The sequence below is a fragment of the Nesoenas mayeri genome, assembly GCF_963082525.1.
Source record: "Nesoenas mayeri genome assembly, chromosome: 24".
NCBI classification, from domain to species: domain Eukaryota; kingdom Metazoa; phylum Chordata; class Aves; order Columbiformes; family Columbidae; genus Nesoenas; species Nesoenas mayeri.
In genome coordinates this window covers 5,808,317-5,824,181 of record NC_137546.1, presented here as the reverse complement: position 1 = coordinate 5,824,181, position 15,865 = coordinate 5,808,317, and the positions used below count along the sequence as shown (strand labels likewise).

General features: G+C 53.3%; 1 protein-coding gene across 2 annotated transcripts in view; it reads left to right on the top strand.

Annotated features, from left to right (window-relative positions):
* Window positions 1–14,929, top strand: part of SPEN (spen family transcriptional repressor) — a 66,193-nt gene extending 51,264 nt beyond the window's left edge. For both annotated transcript variants that reach the window (XM_080358558.1, XM_080358557.1), the window contains 5 exons: window positions 744–8,685; window positions 9,240–9,653; window positions 10,478–10,672; window positions 11,848–12,006; window positions 13,477–14,929. In XM_080358558.1, the coding sequence (XP_080214684.1) occupies window positions 744–8,685; window positions 9,240–9,653; window positions 10,478–10,672; window positions 11,848–12,006; window positions 13,477–13,608 (8,842 nt within the window). In that variant the 3' untranslated portion in view covers window positions 13,609–14,929. The remainder of the gene's footprint in view (window positions 1–743; window positions 8,686–9,239; window positions 9,654–10,477; window positions 10,673–11,847; window positions 12,007–13,476) is intronic.
* Window positions 14,930–15,865: the final 936 nt, after the last annotated feature.

Here is a 15,865-nt window from a genome sequence, read left to right as displayed (position 1 = left end):
ATCAGCGAAACAGAGTGCGCAGAACAGTCTGTAATGGTGGAGAACTGGCGCTCTGTGCCCCCCGCTGCCAAAGAGGCGTGTTGGGTGTTACAAATGGCTCATTTTTGCCATTTGGAGGTGTTGAGATAATAACACTAATTGCCTGACTTATTTTGCCGAGTGCTTCCCATGAATTCACCTGCTCTCGGAAACAACCCGATGGGTGTTGTTGACTGGCTCTGTAAATAGGCAACGTCAGCACATCGAATGCAGCGAAAGAGCCAATTTTGGAATGAAATGATCGCTTACAGGGTTTAGGATTTTAAAAGAAATCTTATTACCGCTTTACTGCTCGATAATGGAGAGGTTCCAACCTTGAATTTTGAGCTGACTCATGTTTTCAGAGGTGGGTTTCAGGTTCATGAGATGGGTTGGTCTTCACCAGCACAGACCGTGGATGTTATGTGGGTTTTACCTTCATTTAATGCAATGTTTGAATTTGGCCAAAAAGAAGCAGTGAGGGCGGTAAAAAGATACTTGACAGAGCCGTCAAAAAATGATTAATTAACCAGCAACGGTAGTTGATAAGCCAACAAAGCATTTAATCCACTGCGCACCGATGCGTTGTTGTTAAGCCTCTCTAGGCAGCTGCGTACAGTCGCCTTGATGCACGTCTAAAGAAACGATGGTAAAAGTATCCCCATACATAGAATGTGGTTATGTTGGTGGAGAAGGAAAACGAATCTGTTTATTCTTCTATTTAGCAGAGACGAAAGAAGAGGATCTTACGAATATGCCCCTGATCGTACTTACTACGAGACCGTTCGCACTCCGGGGACGTATCCTGAAGATCCTCGGCGAGAATACCCGGCTCGGGGCAGAGAATTTTACGCCGAGTGGGATCCCTACCAAGGCGACTACTACGACCCGCGCTACTACGACGACCCGCGCGAGTACCGGGATTACAGAGGCGACCCGTACGAGCAGGACATCAGGGAGTACAGCTACCGGCAGCGCGAGAGGGAGAGGGAGCGGGAACGCTTCGAATCCGATCGCGACAGAGACCACGAGCGGAGGCCGATTGAACGGAGCCAGAGCCCGACGCACTCCAGGCGCCCGCAGAGCCCTGGAGCGTCTCCCTCGCAATCGGAAAGGCTGCAGAGCGATTCGGAGAGGAGGATTTACAGCAGGTCGTCGGATCGCAGCGGCAGCTGCAGCTCGCTGTCTCCTCCGCGATACGACAAGCTGGAGAAAGCCCGCGTGGAACGCTACGCAAAAAACGAGAAAGCGGAGAAGGAGCGGGCTTTCGAACAGGAGAGAGTCGACAAGGAGAAACGCTTGGTGAGAAAGGAGAAGCCGGAAAAGCTCGAAAAGGAGAAAACCGATAAGCAAAAACGAAAAGCAAAGATCCATTCGCCCAGCTCTCAGTCTTCCGAAACGGATCAGGAGAACGAGAGAGAGCCCAGCCCTGAGAAACTGAAGGGCAATAGTAAACAAGGCAAAGAGAGAGGTGACAAAGAAGGGACGGCTAAAAACCGCCTGGAGCTCATGCCCTGCGTCGTGTTGACCCGAGTGAAAGAAAAGGAAGGGAAAGTCATTGATCAGCCCGCTTTGGAGAAACTGAGGGCAAAGCTTGATAACGACACCATGAAATCCCCGCTTCTTGAGCAGAAAACGCAGACGTCTCAGGCTGAGCAAACCAAGTCCGATCAGTCCAAACCGGAACCTGTCAGAACCAAGGTACAAAAAGAGAAAGCCCTCGCCAGTCACGTAGAAGTGGTGGATAAGGAGGGGAAACTGAAACCCAAAAAGCACTTGAAGACGGAGCAACCTTCCGAGGGGGCCAACGCGATAGATTTAGACAAGTTGGAGGCTCGTAAAAGACGTTTTGCTGATGCAAACCTGAAGGCCGACAGGCAAAAACTGGAAGCAAAGAGAAGCAGCCAAGATGAGGAGGATGCGCGAATGGGTTTGAAAAAGCAGCTCGACGCGACGGCTTCGTCTAGAGAAGCGACCATGCTAAGGGAAGGAGAATTGGAGAGAAAACCCCCGAGGAAGGAGATGCTTAAAAGGGAATCTAAAAAACTCAAACTGGAAAGACTTATTCCTGTTACTAGTCCCAAAGAAATTCAGGAGACTCTTAACGTGGGTGGGATTGGCATGCGTCCCACCCTGGATCTGCAGGCGAGGCTGATGGAGGCAGCCGAGGAACCGGCGGAGGTTCAGGAACTCTCTTCTAAAAAGCTGAACCCAGTAAAACCGCAGCATAAACCAGTCCAGCTCCTCGACGACCCGGGAACGGAGAGAGACGACGCGAGGAAGAATTACTCCGGTCTTCCCGAAGACACACCCGACCACAAACTTGGCCAAGAGAAACCTCCGTTGGCTGATACGGAGGAGAAAATTGGCATCGACATCGATCACACGCAAAGCTACAGGAAACAAATGGAGCAAAGCCGCAGGTTGAAACAGCAGCTGGAAATGGAGATCGCAAAGTCGGAGAAGTTTGGCAGCCCGAAGAAAGATGTGGATGAGTATGAAAGACGGAGCTTGGTCCACGAGGTGGGAAAACCTCCGCAGGACGTCACCGATGACTCTCCACCAAGCAAAAGGAAAAAGACTGACCAGTTTGACTTTGAAATCAGCACTAAAAGAGAGAGGAACTACCGGAGTTCTCGTCAGGTGAGCGAGGACTCGGAACGAACGTCCTGTTCCCCCAGTATCAGACACTTCCCTTTCCATGAAGACGACGACACGCTCGATTCGCCGAGGCTAATGCCGCTAAAGGAAACCAAAGAGTCACCTAAAATAGAAGAAAAGGGTCTTTCATACTCCAATATGACCGTGAGAGAGGACTCGCTGAAATTTAATCCTTACGATTCCAGCAGAAGGGAGCAGATGGCAGAAATGACTAAAATAAAGCTCTCCGTGCTGAGTTCTGAAGACGACTCGAGTAGGTGGGAGACGCAGGTGAAGCCGGAGCCTGGCAGGGTCGATATCAGCTTTCCCAGCAGCATCGTCAAGAGAGACAGCATCCGCAAGCGCTCCGTCCGCGACCTGGAACCCGGCGAGGTGCCTTCGGATTCGGATGACGACGGCGAAAACAAACCCCATTCCCCAAAGGCCTCGTCCTTGCTAGAGAGTTCTAGGTTGTCTTTTTTATTAAGGGACAGAGAAGAGAAGTTACGTGAAAGAGAGGAAAGACTGTCGAGTTCCTTAGAGAGGAATAAATTTTACTCTTTTGCGTTGGACAAGACAATCACACCAGACACAAAGGCCTTGCTTGAAAGAGCTAAATCTCTCTCTTCGTCCAGAGAAGAAAACTGGTCCTTTCTAGACTGGGATTCAAGATTCGCTAGTTTTAGAAACAATAAAGACAAAGAGAAGGTTGACTCGGCTCCCAGACCTATTCCATCGTGGTATATGAAAAAGAAAAAGATCAGGACTGATTCAGAAGGTGGAAAACTGGACGATAAGAAAGAAGATCATAAAGAGGAGGAACAAGAGAGGCAGGAACTGTTCGCTTCTCGGTTTCTGCATAGTTCAATCTTTGAACAGGACTCCAAGCGCCTGCAGCATTTAGAGAGAAAAGATGATGATCTGGACTTTATTTCTGGTAGGTTGTACGGGAGACAGTCTTCCTCCGATGGCACTAACAGCGCGGCCGATCTGGTGCAGGAACCGGTCGTTCTCTTTCACAGCAGATTTATCGAACTGACGCGAATGCAGCAGAAAGAAAAGGAGAAAGATCAGAAGCCGAAAGAAGCGGAAAAACAGGAAGATAAAGAAAACCGGCCAAAAACCCCAGAAGCTGTTCCTGATAGTAAAGAACCAGAACACAAAACTTCCTCGGCGGTCGGTCCCTCTTCGGTCGCCGTCCTACCGCAAGAACCAGCTCCGGTTGCTTCCGAGAAGGCGGCGAATGAGAAGGTGGCGGTGGAAGCAGCTTCTGTAAAAGAAGAAAAGCCATCGGAACCTGCTTCTGCAGCAGAGGAACAAAAACCTTTTCCTGAACTTGCTGCTCCAGTCAAAATCGAACCACCCGAGCAAACTGAACCCCCACCAGTCGTAGAAGCTACTAAAGAAGTTGTCGCTACAACCCTGGCACCGGAGGAAGATGCCGTCACGACGGAGCATCCTTCGTACTTGGACACCAAACCTCCTACTCCCGGGGCTTTGTTTGACCAACCGGACATCAGTGTAGATCCAGAACCTGAAGGTGCCCCGTTGGTTCCACCTCTGCCCAAGCTCATTCAGAAGTCTGATGAGGCCGCTGAGCCTAAAGAAGAAAATCCTTCACCGTCGGCCAACGCTGATGCTACCGCGAGTCAAAAAGCAGAGGCGGCTGCCGAGGTCCTGCCGCCTGTTTCCGACAACGATATGGAAGTCGAACCTCCGGTGGTTGTAAAAGATAAAAAGTCCTACAAGAGCAAACGCTCCAAGACTCCCGTGCAATCGGCTGTGGCTAACGTGACGGAAAAGCCCGTCACGAGGAAGAGCGAGAGAATTGACCGCGAAAAACTCAAAAGGTCGAGCTCCCCTCGTGGGGAGATGCAGAAGCTTTCTGAGCTGAAAGTGGAGGCGGAGAAGGTTTCGAGGAACGCTGCGAAATCCCCCAGTTCCGCCGCAGAGCCGGAAAACGTGGAGCCGAGCTTGCCAATAGGCCGGACTAGGCGCAGAAACGTCAGGTCGGTCTACGCTACCACGGGGGACAACGAAGGACCGTCTCCCGTCAAGGACTCTGTGGAGGTCACTAGATCCACCAGGAAAAGAGGGGAAAAGGAACCGCAGGAAACGGTGACAACCGTTCCGACGACCCCAAGGAGGGGGAGACCCCCGAAAACCCGCCGTAAGCCAGAGGAGGACATCTCTCCCATAAAGACAGAACCGGTCCAGCAAGAGGCGGAGGAGGCTGAAACTAAAGATGCTGTGGAAGCTCCTAAGCCCGCGGAAGGCTGGAGATCTCCTAGATCCCAGAAGATCACGCACGGTCACTCGTCAGGTGCCACCAGCCAACAGGGGAAGAAAGGGAAGAACGACCCGAAAGCCGATACGTCGGCTGAATCTGAAGATGCCGCTGAAAGAAGCGGTCAAGAGTTGAACATCGGTGACAACGGCAATAAAGCAAAACCCATCGAGAAAGAGCCAGCAGCCAGTGAGCAGAAACGCGAGAGGAAAGAAGTGGATGTGGAGAAGAACCAGCTGGAAATCCCCATGGTTGAGATCATCGAGAAGAAGCCGGTGCCGGAGAAGGTTACGAAATCCAAAAGAGGAAGGTACAAAAATACCAAAACGGTCGTAGATAAAGCGTCCGTGTGTCTCAAAAATGTGGAAATACGCCTCAACGTGGATGAAGTCAAAGGTGCCTTGCGGCCCACCGAGGAGGAGGCGGAGCCGGTGGCAGTGTCGCCGGCCAAAATGAAAAGCCCCCCAAAAGAGGACATCTTGCCACCCCATTTTGTTAAAAGTGAGGTAGAAGATTCCTTCCCAGAGACGGAAAAAGAGGTGGTGCGGGAGCCAAAGCCGTCCCCCGAAGCCGCCCAGTTAGCAAAACAGATCGAACTCGAGCAGGCCGTGGAGAACATCGCAAAACTCACCGAAACTCCTCCAGCGATTGCCGCCTACAAAGAGCCGACGGCAGATGTGCCTGAAGTTCGTCAGGAGGAGGAAGGAGACAAACCCACGCATCAGGCGAGCGAAACGGAGCTGGCGGCGGCCATCGGCTCCATCATCAATGATATTTCTGGGGAGACGGAAAGCTTCCCCGCGCCCCCGACGTATCCAGCTGAATCAGAAGCTGAAATGCCCGCGGAGCCCTTGGTGTTACCGTCACCTCGGGAGGAGATGGAGCCCGAGACGGATCAGGCGGTGAATAATATCCTGGAAACCGAGGCTGCCGTCGAGCCCGCGGTGCAGGCGGTTCCCAGCTCGGCCCCGTCGGTGGTAGAGGCCGAGAGCAAAGAGGCCGAAGTCAGCTTCAGCGAGTCTTCCAACTCCGCGCAGGAGGCCGAGACTCTGCAGGAGGCTGAAGTTGCTCGGAAAGAAAAGGGCCGTCAGAAAACCACGCGGCAGAGGCGCAAAAGGAGCACGGGGAGAAAGGGCGATGTCGCTGAAGTCAACACCTTCGAGCCGGAGAGGGTGCAGAGCAAGTCGCCCCCCGCCAGCGAAGTTAAAGCGAAACCTGAAGAAGTCTTGAAGGAGGAAAAGCAAACTAAAAACGCTCCTCAGGCGCCGGCGGAGCCGAGCGCTTCTGACGCCGGCAAGGCTGCAGCCGCCGACGTTATCATGGCTGTGCACGAAGCCGTCGCCGAGAGCAGCACCTCTCCGAAAACTCCTGCTCCAGCTCCTCTGGACCTGCCCGCCCCACCAGTTCCGCTCGACGAGGGGGCTCAGAGCGGCTTCAAGATACAGTCGCCCATGGAGAATGCACCCATCACGCCGCCGAGCGCCCCAAATCCAGCCCTTCCCACCATCCCCGCGGTGGCAGCGGCCAAGCTGCCCACCCCGGTGCCCGCAACCATCGTCCCCCTTCACTCAGGCGCTGCCAAGGTGCCGGAGTGGATGGTGCGGCACGAGGAACCCCGCGCCCGTTCCACGCCGCCTCCCGCTCTCCCCCCGGACACAAAGGCCTCGGATATCGATACCAACTCCAGCACTTTGAGGAAGATACTCATGGAGCCCAAATACGTCTCGGCGACGAGCATAACGTCCACGCACGTGACGACGACGCACGCCGAGCCCGTGAGCGCGCCTCGTTTGGAGGAGGCACCTCTCCACCCCGCCATAGAGGCCATCAAACCCGTTTCGGAGGAGAAACCGGCGGTTCCCGTCACCAACGCCTTGGATCCGCCGGTGGCCGAAGCTCCGGTGTTCAGCGAGAAGGAAAAAATAAGCACCGTGATCGCTCCCAAGGCCACTTCGGTTATCAGCAGGATGCCCCTCAGCGTGGATCAGGAGGAGGCTCCGCGAATCACCTTGGTGAAACAAGCTCCCCAGACCCAGACGTGTCTCGTCAATGCCCCCTCGTCGAAATTTAAGCAGAGGTCAAGCACAAATGATAACAGTAGGTTTCACCCGGGATCAATGTCTATTATCGAGGAGAGCCCGGTGGAGGCCGGGTCCAGCCCGGGCCTGCGGGTCAACACCTCGGAGGGCGTCGTGCTGCTGAGTTACTCGGGGCAGAAGACAGAAGGTCCTCAGCGAATTAGTGCCAAGATCAGCCAGATCCCCCCTGCCAGTGCCGTCGACATTGAGTTTCAGCAGTCAGTATCCAAGTCTCAGATTAAACAGGAACCCATCACGCCGTCTCAGCCGACGCCGAAAGGCTCCCAGACGTCGGCGGGCTACGGGACTGTTTCCACCCATTCTTCTTTGGTACTAGGAACACAACCGTACAACACGTCACCCGTCATCTCCTCCGTTAAACAGGAGCGCGCTGTGCTGGAGAAGTCTGACTCGTCCCACCTTTCTGTCCAGACTCCGGCGTCCCAGCCCGGTAAAGTCCTCACGCAGACTGTAAACACTCCACCCGTACTCGTGCACAACCAGATGGTTGTGAACAAGAAACTGTCCGATCCGGCTGCTCTCAAAGTGGAGACCAAGACTCTGCAACCCTCCAACTTGAGTCCCGGGGTCAGTCCTCACCACCCTTCCCTCTCTGGGAAGATGCATTCGGAAGCAAACCACGTCAGCTCAGGCCCCAGCACCCCGACCGACCGGGCCATTTCCCACTTGGGGGTCACCAAACAGGAGCCGCACTCGCCGCGCACCAGCGGGCACTCTCCGTCGCCGTTCCCCCGGACTTGCCACCCCGGCAGTACCTCCTCTCCGGCTTTATCCAGCAGCACCCCGGTGATGCTGGCGCCGGGGATCCCCGTTCCGCAGTACATCTCCAGCATGCACCCCGAGCAATCCGTTATCATGCCCCCTCACAGCGTCACGCAGACTGTGTCCCTGGGCCACCTGTCCCAAGGCGAGGTGAGGATGAACACCCCTCCTCTCTCTGGCATCCCTTACGGCATCCGCCCCGAAGCTCTCCACTCGCCCCGAGCCGCTCTGCAACCCCAGATGGAGATCAAACCCCAGCGATCCAGCACGCCCCAGCCAGCTCCCATCCGAGACATCGTCATGCCTCCTCTGTCCTCGCAGCACGCTCCCGAGGAGGAGATGCACTACCACCACGCCACGGTGTGCCGCGGGCCAGCGCCGGTGCAGTCCGACGTGCTGGTGATGCAGCCCGATTACCGCATGCACCCCACGAGCATCCGGCTGGACCAGTACAACGTCCCCCGGGACGTGCGCATGATCATGCACCCGCACATGGCCGCCGTGGGCGAGCACCACTCGGAAACGAGACAATCCCGGACGCCCGAAGGGGCCGGGAAGACTCCCCCTGTCAGTAAAACCCCGCAGCCAGGAAAAGAGACGCCGAAATCCTCCGAAGGCAAGATGGCACATTCTCCTCACAGCGAAGCGCGGCTGCTCAGCGTCCCCGCCAGCAGCCAGCTGCCCGGGCTGCCCCTGACGCAGCCCGTGGTGGTTCCGCACGGGGTGCAGATCATGCACCCAGCCAGCGGCTCCTTCCATGATTATCGGTCTGTGTACGGCGACATGAGGAATTACCACACGGCGGCACAGCTTGGGCATCCTCAGTTCCCGGGCGCCTCGCCGATTGGGTTGCCTTCCCGGAGCATGACCCCGTCTCAGGTGAGAAATGACACTCTTTTTACTCTGTTTGCCTAAAATCTGCAGTGCTTGGAGCTCATTACAGCCCCAGCGCGGCTCTGCGTGGCCGCAGGAGCTGAGTTTAGCGCTCTGTGGCTGGTCTCCAAGCCCTGCCTAAGTTTGTAGCACAAATGGAGCTATTTTTGTTTGGGTGATGGGGTCTGAACATCGCTTGGCGTTAGGAAATAAAGCCCATTTATTAACTGCTTCAGGACTCCAACCAGCAGGTGTGAAGCTGCCTACAGATTTCTAGACGTAGAGGTGTTGTCAGCACCATGGGTCGGGCATCCTGGGATGGACGGCGTGGCCAAGGACGGGCTCAGGGCAAGATTTGGGGGATGCAGAATGAGCTCTGGGATGTGAGAGGCTGGTGAGGTGGCTTTGGAAGGGGGGGATGCTCTGGGCACCGTCACAGCTGGTTTGGTGGGGTGGGGACGCACCCAGGTGGTGCCCCAGCAGCTTTATCATTGAATGACTGAGTTTGATACACCCGTGACCTCAAATCTTCCCTTTTCCCCCTGCCGCCTGCTTCCCAGGGTCTACCGGAGGGCGAACACTCGCACCCCAGCCAGCCCGTGCGCAGCAAGACCCCTCAGATCCCGCAGGATCCCAAGGGCCCGCCGGCGGCAGGACCCGAGCAGAGTCACCACCCCACCGTCAACAGGCACGCGGCCCCCATGGACCCTCACGTCCACCTTCAGAGGGCACAAGCAGACACGGGCCAGACCTCCTACCCCTCGCCTGTCGCCATCTCCATGAAACAGGAGCTCCCGTCACCGCACCAACCTCCGGCCGTTGCCAAACAATCCGTGTTTATCCCCACCACGTCGGGTCCCGCGGCTCCGCCGGGGCTGCCCCTCAATCGCCCCGAGCCCCAGCCCGCTCTCAAGCAGGAGCCGTCTCCTCACCCCGTGTCGCAGAGACCCGTGGACATGGTTCAGCTCCTGACGGTGAGTATCGCTCCGGCCTCTTCTCTTGGCCTCGTGCTCCTCGTCCTGGGGAGAAATAATCAGATTCTACTTAATTCATCTCCCCCGTGGCACCAAAGTCTGACCTTTTTGCTTCAGATGCAGAGAAGGTGATCGATGTCTGTCTGCTTTCTGGGCTGTTTCTTGTCCCTGGTGAATTTTAAGCCACGTTCCTGTTTACGTGGCGTTTACTAGATCCCCACACTAAGGGACCGTTAATGCGGAGCAGCCTCTGCTTCTCTCGTTTTGCTCAGACAGTGCTGCATCAGTTTTACAGTCAGCTGCTTTTTGGAAAGGTTTTATTGGTGGGCAGGAAAGAGTGGTATATATTTAATTTAAAGAAAAAGGAAAAAAACACACCTTTCCAAAGCCTAGAGACTAAGGAAGAGGGAGATAGTGAGCAACAGGCACTGATGAGGAACTGAAAGTTGGCTTTAAGTGTTACTTCCCACGTAATCTTGAGCAACTCTCCTGCTGCCGCTCACTCTTAATTCTCTCATTTTACAAAGAGAAAATAGGGTTTGGTAAGAGCCTCACGCTTGTGTGGGAGGCTGGAGGATTGGGAAGCGCTGTGGTGTTAACGGTGAAGGGAGCCGCCCAGGCACCTCTGCCAGCTGGAAGAAAAAGGACTCAATTCCTGATTTAGCAGGACCTGACCAAAGCCTGGACCAGCACGTACGAGGAGGAATAAGATATAACATCCGTCCTGAGCCCTTAAAGCGGTGGAAGCAAATGAGCAACTCAAACAGGATTTAATATCCCCCTCTCCTTCATTTGTGGTTTATATTTCTTCTCCGTCTTTCCAGAAATACCCCATTGTCTGGCAGGGCCTCTTGGCTCTCAAAAACGACACGGCCGCCGTTCAGCTCCACTTCGTCTCCGGTAATAACGTCCTGGCTCACCGGTCGCTGCCGGCGCCGGAGGGCGGCCCACCGCTGAGGATCGCCCAGCGCATGCGGCTGGAGGCGTCGCAGCTGGAGGGGGTCGCGCGCAGGATGATGGTGAGAGGTTGGGGGGCGGCTGAGGGACCTGGGGGGTTCAGCTGGAGAACAGGAGCTGAGGGGAGACCTTCTGATATCTGAACTGCCTGAAAGGAGCTTGGAGCCAGGGGGGTCGGGCTCTGCTCCCCAGGAACAAGCGCCAGGAGCAGAGGAAACGGCCTCAAGTTGCGCCAGGGGAGGTTGAGGTTGGATGTGGGAACAATTTCTTCCCCAAAGGGCTGTGGGGCATTGGAACAGGCTGCCCAGGGCAGTGCTGGAGTCACCATCCCTGGAGGGCTGGACAGACAGACATGAGGTTCTCAGGACATGGGGCAGTGCTGGGGTGGGGAATGGTTGGACTCTTGATCTTGAGGGGCTTTTCCAACCAAACTGATTCTATATAACATCAGAAACAGAAGCACAGCAGCCAGGATCTCCATCTCCTGCACCACGACAGGACAGGAGGGATGCGCTGGGAAATCACCCAGTTTTTCTCCCCGTGCAGCAAGTCTGGCGGCATTCGCTGCATTAACAGCACGTGCTTCTAAACTGCACTTTGCAAAAGCGCCCAGAGTGCTGAAGAATCATAAATTACCCAACGGCAGGGAAAGGAAACAAAACCCCAACCAGCCTCAGCAGAGCTGCAGAGGTTCTCAGGACATGGGGTAGTGCTGGGCAGTTGGTAGTTGGACTTGATCATCTTGAGGGGCTTTTCAACCAAAATTATTTTATGATGCACCTTTAGGAGAAGCTCCATCTATGTGCTGAAAACCGGGCTGTCCTTGCCAGCTGTGGAACAAAAACCCAAGCGATTCTCCCAGAAACTTTGCCTTTTGTCATATTATTTTGGGATTCTATGCGATTCCTTCATCCCAAAGAGTGTGAAGTAGAGATTGCAGGTCACCAGCAATAGGTGTTACTGTTAAAAAATGGGATGGGGGAGTTGGGAAACCCTTGAAATCACCCATCCCTCAGCCCCGGAACAAATTTCTACCCGTTTCTGTAAGGTGGAAAGTGGAATTCAGGTGTGGAAATCAGTGATTTTCAGTCATTTTCACCATTTAAGCCGGCTGAGCTTTCACCACATCCTTGTAACTTGAAAGGGGTTCAAAGAGAGGATTTTTCCGTGCAGATTATGTCACGAACGAGCCTGTTCCCAGCAAATATTTGATGGATTCCCTGTGTTTTCTGCCCAGGTGGAGAGCGATTACTGCCTGTTACTGGCCTTGCCGTGCGGCCGAGACCAGGAGGACGTGGTGAACCAGACGGAGTCGCTCAAGGCCGCGTTCATCAGCTACCTGCAAGCCAAACAAGCCGCAGGAATCATCAACGTCCCCAACCCCGGCTCTAACCAGGTATCGGAAAAGCCTCAAACGCCCTTAGTGAACTAAATTAACAGATAACAGGACCAACAACCATCTGCTCTTTGCTAAAGGTTGGACTTGAGCTGCCGGTTTTTATTATTAAAACAAAAGATCAGTGTTTACCCTGTTGGTTTGTTACATCACCGATCAAAACACACCCATAAAATTGATATCATTGTTGAGGATTTATTGCAAAGCCAAAAAACAACCATATATTCAGTTTGGGTGAAAACAAACCAAACCCTTTTTCCATCTTTTTCTGCATTGGAAACAGAGTCCTGGTTTCTTCCTCTTGTCATATCCTGATTTTTCCAGGACACCTGATGATTTTTTGCTCCTAACATTTAGGGTTTATTCCATTCCGAAGCGTTTATTCCAGATGCGTTGCTGCATCAAATTGTTTTTAACCCGTTCCCTGGGTGCTTGGAGCCATTGCTGAAATTATGATGATGATCATCCATAATAATGATCAGCCATTAATAATAATTAATAATTAATGGGAATTTTTCTGCCTTTCCCAATAAAACCAGCTCCTTCTTCCGTTCCTACCGCAAAAAAACACCCCACCTTGGCAACCACACCTGCATTTATATCTCACTTTTTATACAAATGTGCTGAGTTACGAGCATCTGGGCAGGAACAGCCCCAGGTTCCAGTATAGGTTGGGGAATGACCTATTAGAGAGCGGTGTAGGGGAAAGGGACCTGGGGGTCCTGGGGACAGCAGGGTGACCATGAGCCAGCACTGGGCCCTTGTGGCCAGGAAGCCAATGGGACCTGGGGTGGGTTAGAAGGGGGTGGTCAGTAGGTCAGAGAGGTTCTCCTGCCCCTCTGCTCTGCCCTGGGGAGACCACACCTGGAATCTTGTGTCCAGTTGTGGCCCCTCAGTTCCAGCAGGACAGGGAACTGCTGCAGAGAGTCCAGCGCAGCCACCAAGATGCTGAAGGGAGTGGAGCATCTCCCGTGTGAGGAAAGGCTGAGGGAGCTGGGGCTCTGGAGCTGGACAAGAGGACACTGAGGGGGGACTCATTCATGGGGATCAATATGGAAAGGGGCAGTGTCAGGAGGATGGAGCCAGGCTCTGCTGGTGACAACCAGGGACAGGACAAGGGGCAATGGGTGCAAAATGGAACACAGGAGGTTCCACTTAAAGATGAGAAGAAACTTGTTCGTGGTGAGGGTGTCAGAGCCTGGCCCAGGCTGCCCAGGGGGTTGTGGAGTCTCCTTCTGTGCAGACATTCCAACCCGCCTGGACACCTTCCTGTGTAACCTCATCTGGGTGTTCCTGCTCCATGGGGGGATTGCACTGGATGAGCTTTCCAGGGCCCTTCAACCCCTGACACTCTGGGGTTCTGTGATTTCAAACACCCCAAAAAATCACCCAAATGTCCTGTTTTTAGCCATTTTAGCCCATCCCGACGCAGGCTTTGTGCCTCACTCGTTGTTTCTGTTCTCCCCTCAGCCCGCCTACGTTCTGCAGATTTTCCCACCCTGCGAATTTTCGGAGAGCCACCTGTCCCGCCTGGCCCCGGACCTGCTCGCCAGCATCTCCAACATCTCCCCGCACCTCATGATCGTCATCGCCTCGGTATGAGCTCCTTTCGCCGCTGACTTTTGGGATTTCGGTTCTTTTCGACGTTTTTTTTTTTCCCTTTTCTTTTTTTCCAAAGGCCCTGCAGCAAAAAACCCACAAACCCAATTCAAAATAAGTAAAAAAAATAGAGAAAGAAAGTGATGGGAGAAGAAAAATGCTGCCAGCACCAGCCTCCTGCCCGGACCGGCCTCGATCAAACCCTCGCTGGGCGGTTCTGCCGCCCTGGATGTTTACATATTGCTTTAGCTTATGGACAACGATGCACTCGGCAGGCGCCTGGCGGGGGGTTCTGTGCCTCCTTTTGGGGAAAAAAACACAAAAAACAAGAAAAAAAAAAAAAGAAGAAAGGATGGCTTATTTTTTTTAACAAAACCCGAAAAAAAAAAGGAAAAAAATATTATTACAAAAAAAAAAAAAAAAGAAAAAAATAAAAGAGAACCTGAACTGCCTTTGCACTAAATCAGTGACTCGGACCTTTGCACAGTTGGGGACACGCTGTGACGTTCTGGATGTCCGGACACGCGCCGGGGACCGAGCGCGGGACCTGGGGCCTCCGCCTGAGCGCTGGGGGTCGAGGATCATTTCACACCTTGGCTTTTCATTCTTTTTCATTGCTTTTCTTTATATTTTTTTTTTCCTTTATTATTTTCTTTTCTCTTGATTTCTTTCCTTTTTATTCCTTTCATTTGATCTCTTGGATTTCCCGCTGGGTTGATCCGTTTGGCTGTGCCCCCTCCTCTGCTGCAGCCGCCCCCGCCGCCGGCTCCTCTGCATCTGGGATGTACAGTTTACACTGAAAAAGAAAGACAAGAAGCAAACGCAAAGACAAAACCAACTCAAAGGGAGAGCTATTTTCCTTCCTGGTGGGATATGCAGAACTCAGTGGGTGTGTGTATATATAAATATATATATAATATATATAAATATATATAATACTGACTTTAAAAAAAAAAACGGAAAAAAAAAAACCCAACAAAAATGGAAAAAAAAAAATAACCCCCCCCCCAACATACATTTTTTTTTAATCTGTGCCAAAAAAAATGTGTTTTCAGAGAAAATCTTATTTTCATACTCAGACTTTGTATCGTCACTCATTTGTAAGTGCGCTTCAGTTAAACGCCCCCCCCTTTCGTCGCGGCCGCTGTGGAAGTGTTATACACTTGTACAAAGATTCCCGCCCCCCCCCCCCAGCCACTTATTAATTTATGGAACTGGTTTTTTTTTTTGTTTTGGTTCTTTTTGGTTTTCGTTCGATTTTCGCAGCGCAGTTTTGTTTTGTGTGTCCATTGGATTACAAACTTTATTAAAAAATACAAAACACCTCGCGGCCCAAATCTCGTCCCTTTTGGGGATGGGGGGGAAGGAGCTTTGGGGTCCCCCCCCCGGGAGTCATCACTGATCTTTAGTTGCAAAAACAAGAAGGAAAACCAGATAATAATATCAGAGTAAACTCAAATCTCTGCTCATTCACATTTAGATGTTGTAAGTAATGGGTTGAAAACCAAGGTTGCAATTTATTTGCTCATCGTTTCGACGCGCACCCAAAAACACCCCAATTTTGATACACGCAAAAGCCGGACTTGATGTTTTTCACCCGTTTTCCACCCAAAAGCCACGTTGGGTGCTGGTTCTTCACCAGCGGGGCGTGAATGGGGTAAAATCAGGAGGAGATGGTAAAAAAGGAGATATAGGGGAGGAATTTGGGGGGAGAGGGAAGAGCCGCCCCCCCCATGTGAGCTTGTGGGGGGGAAGGGACAGGGGAGCCCAATTTGGGGTGAAACGTGGGGAAAATGGAGCAGCTGGTGCCCATGGATCTGGGGGAGGGGATGGGGGGGGTCCTGGAGGCAGGATCGGGCCCAACAGCCTCCCCCGGTGGGGAAGGGATGGATGGACAAACGGACACATGGATGGTGGGGGAGAAGGCGAAGGGCCCGATCCTGCCCCACCTCCTGGAGCAAAGAGTGTGTGACAGACACACGGAGAGGGGGACAGACAGACAACTGGGGGAGGGGGGAGGGTTAAAATGTCTGATCCTGCCCACGAGTGGGGGGTGGGGTGGGGCTGTGAAATTACTGATTTTCGAGTGGGACCTTTGGGGCCAAAAGTCCATTTTTGGGGTGGGGTTGTGCTGAGGGAGCAGCAGGTGAGAGTCTGACCGGAGGAACAAGAGTCTGGCTGGACGTGACCGGACGGACAGACGGACCCTTGTGGACAGATGGACTGACACCTGCCCAGCCGGACACTCATTTCCTGCACC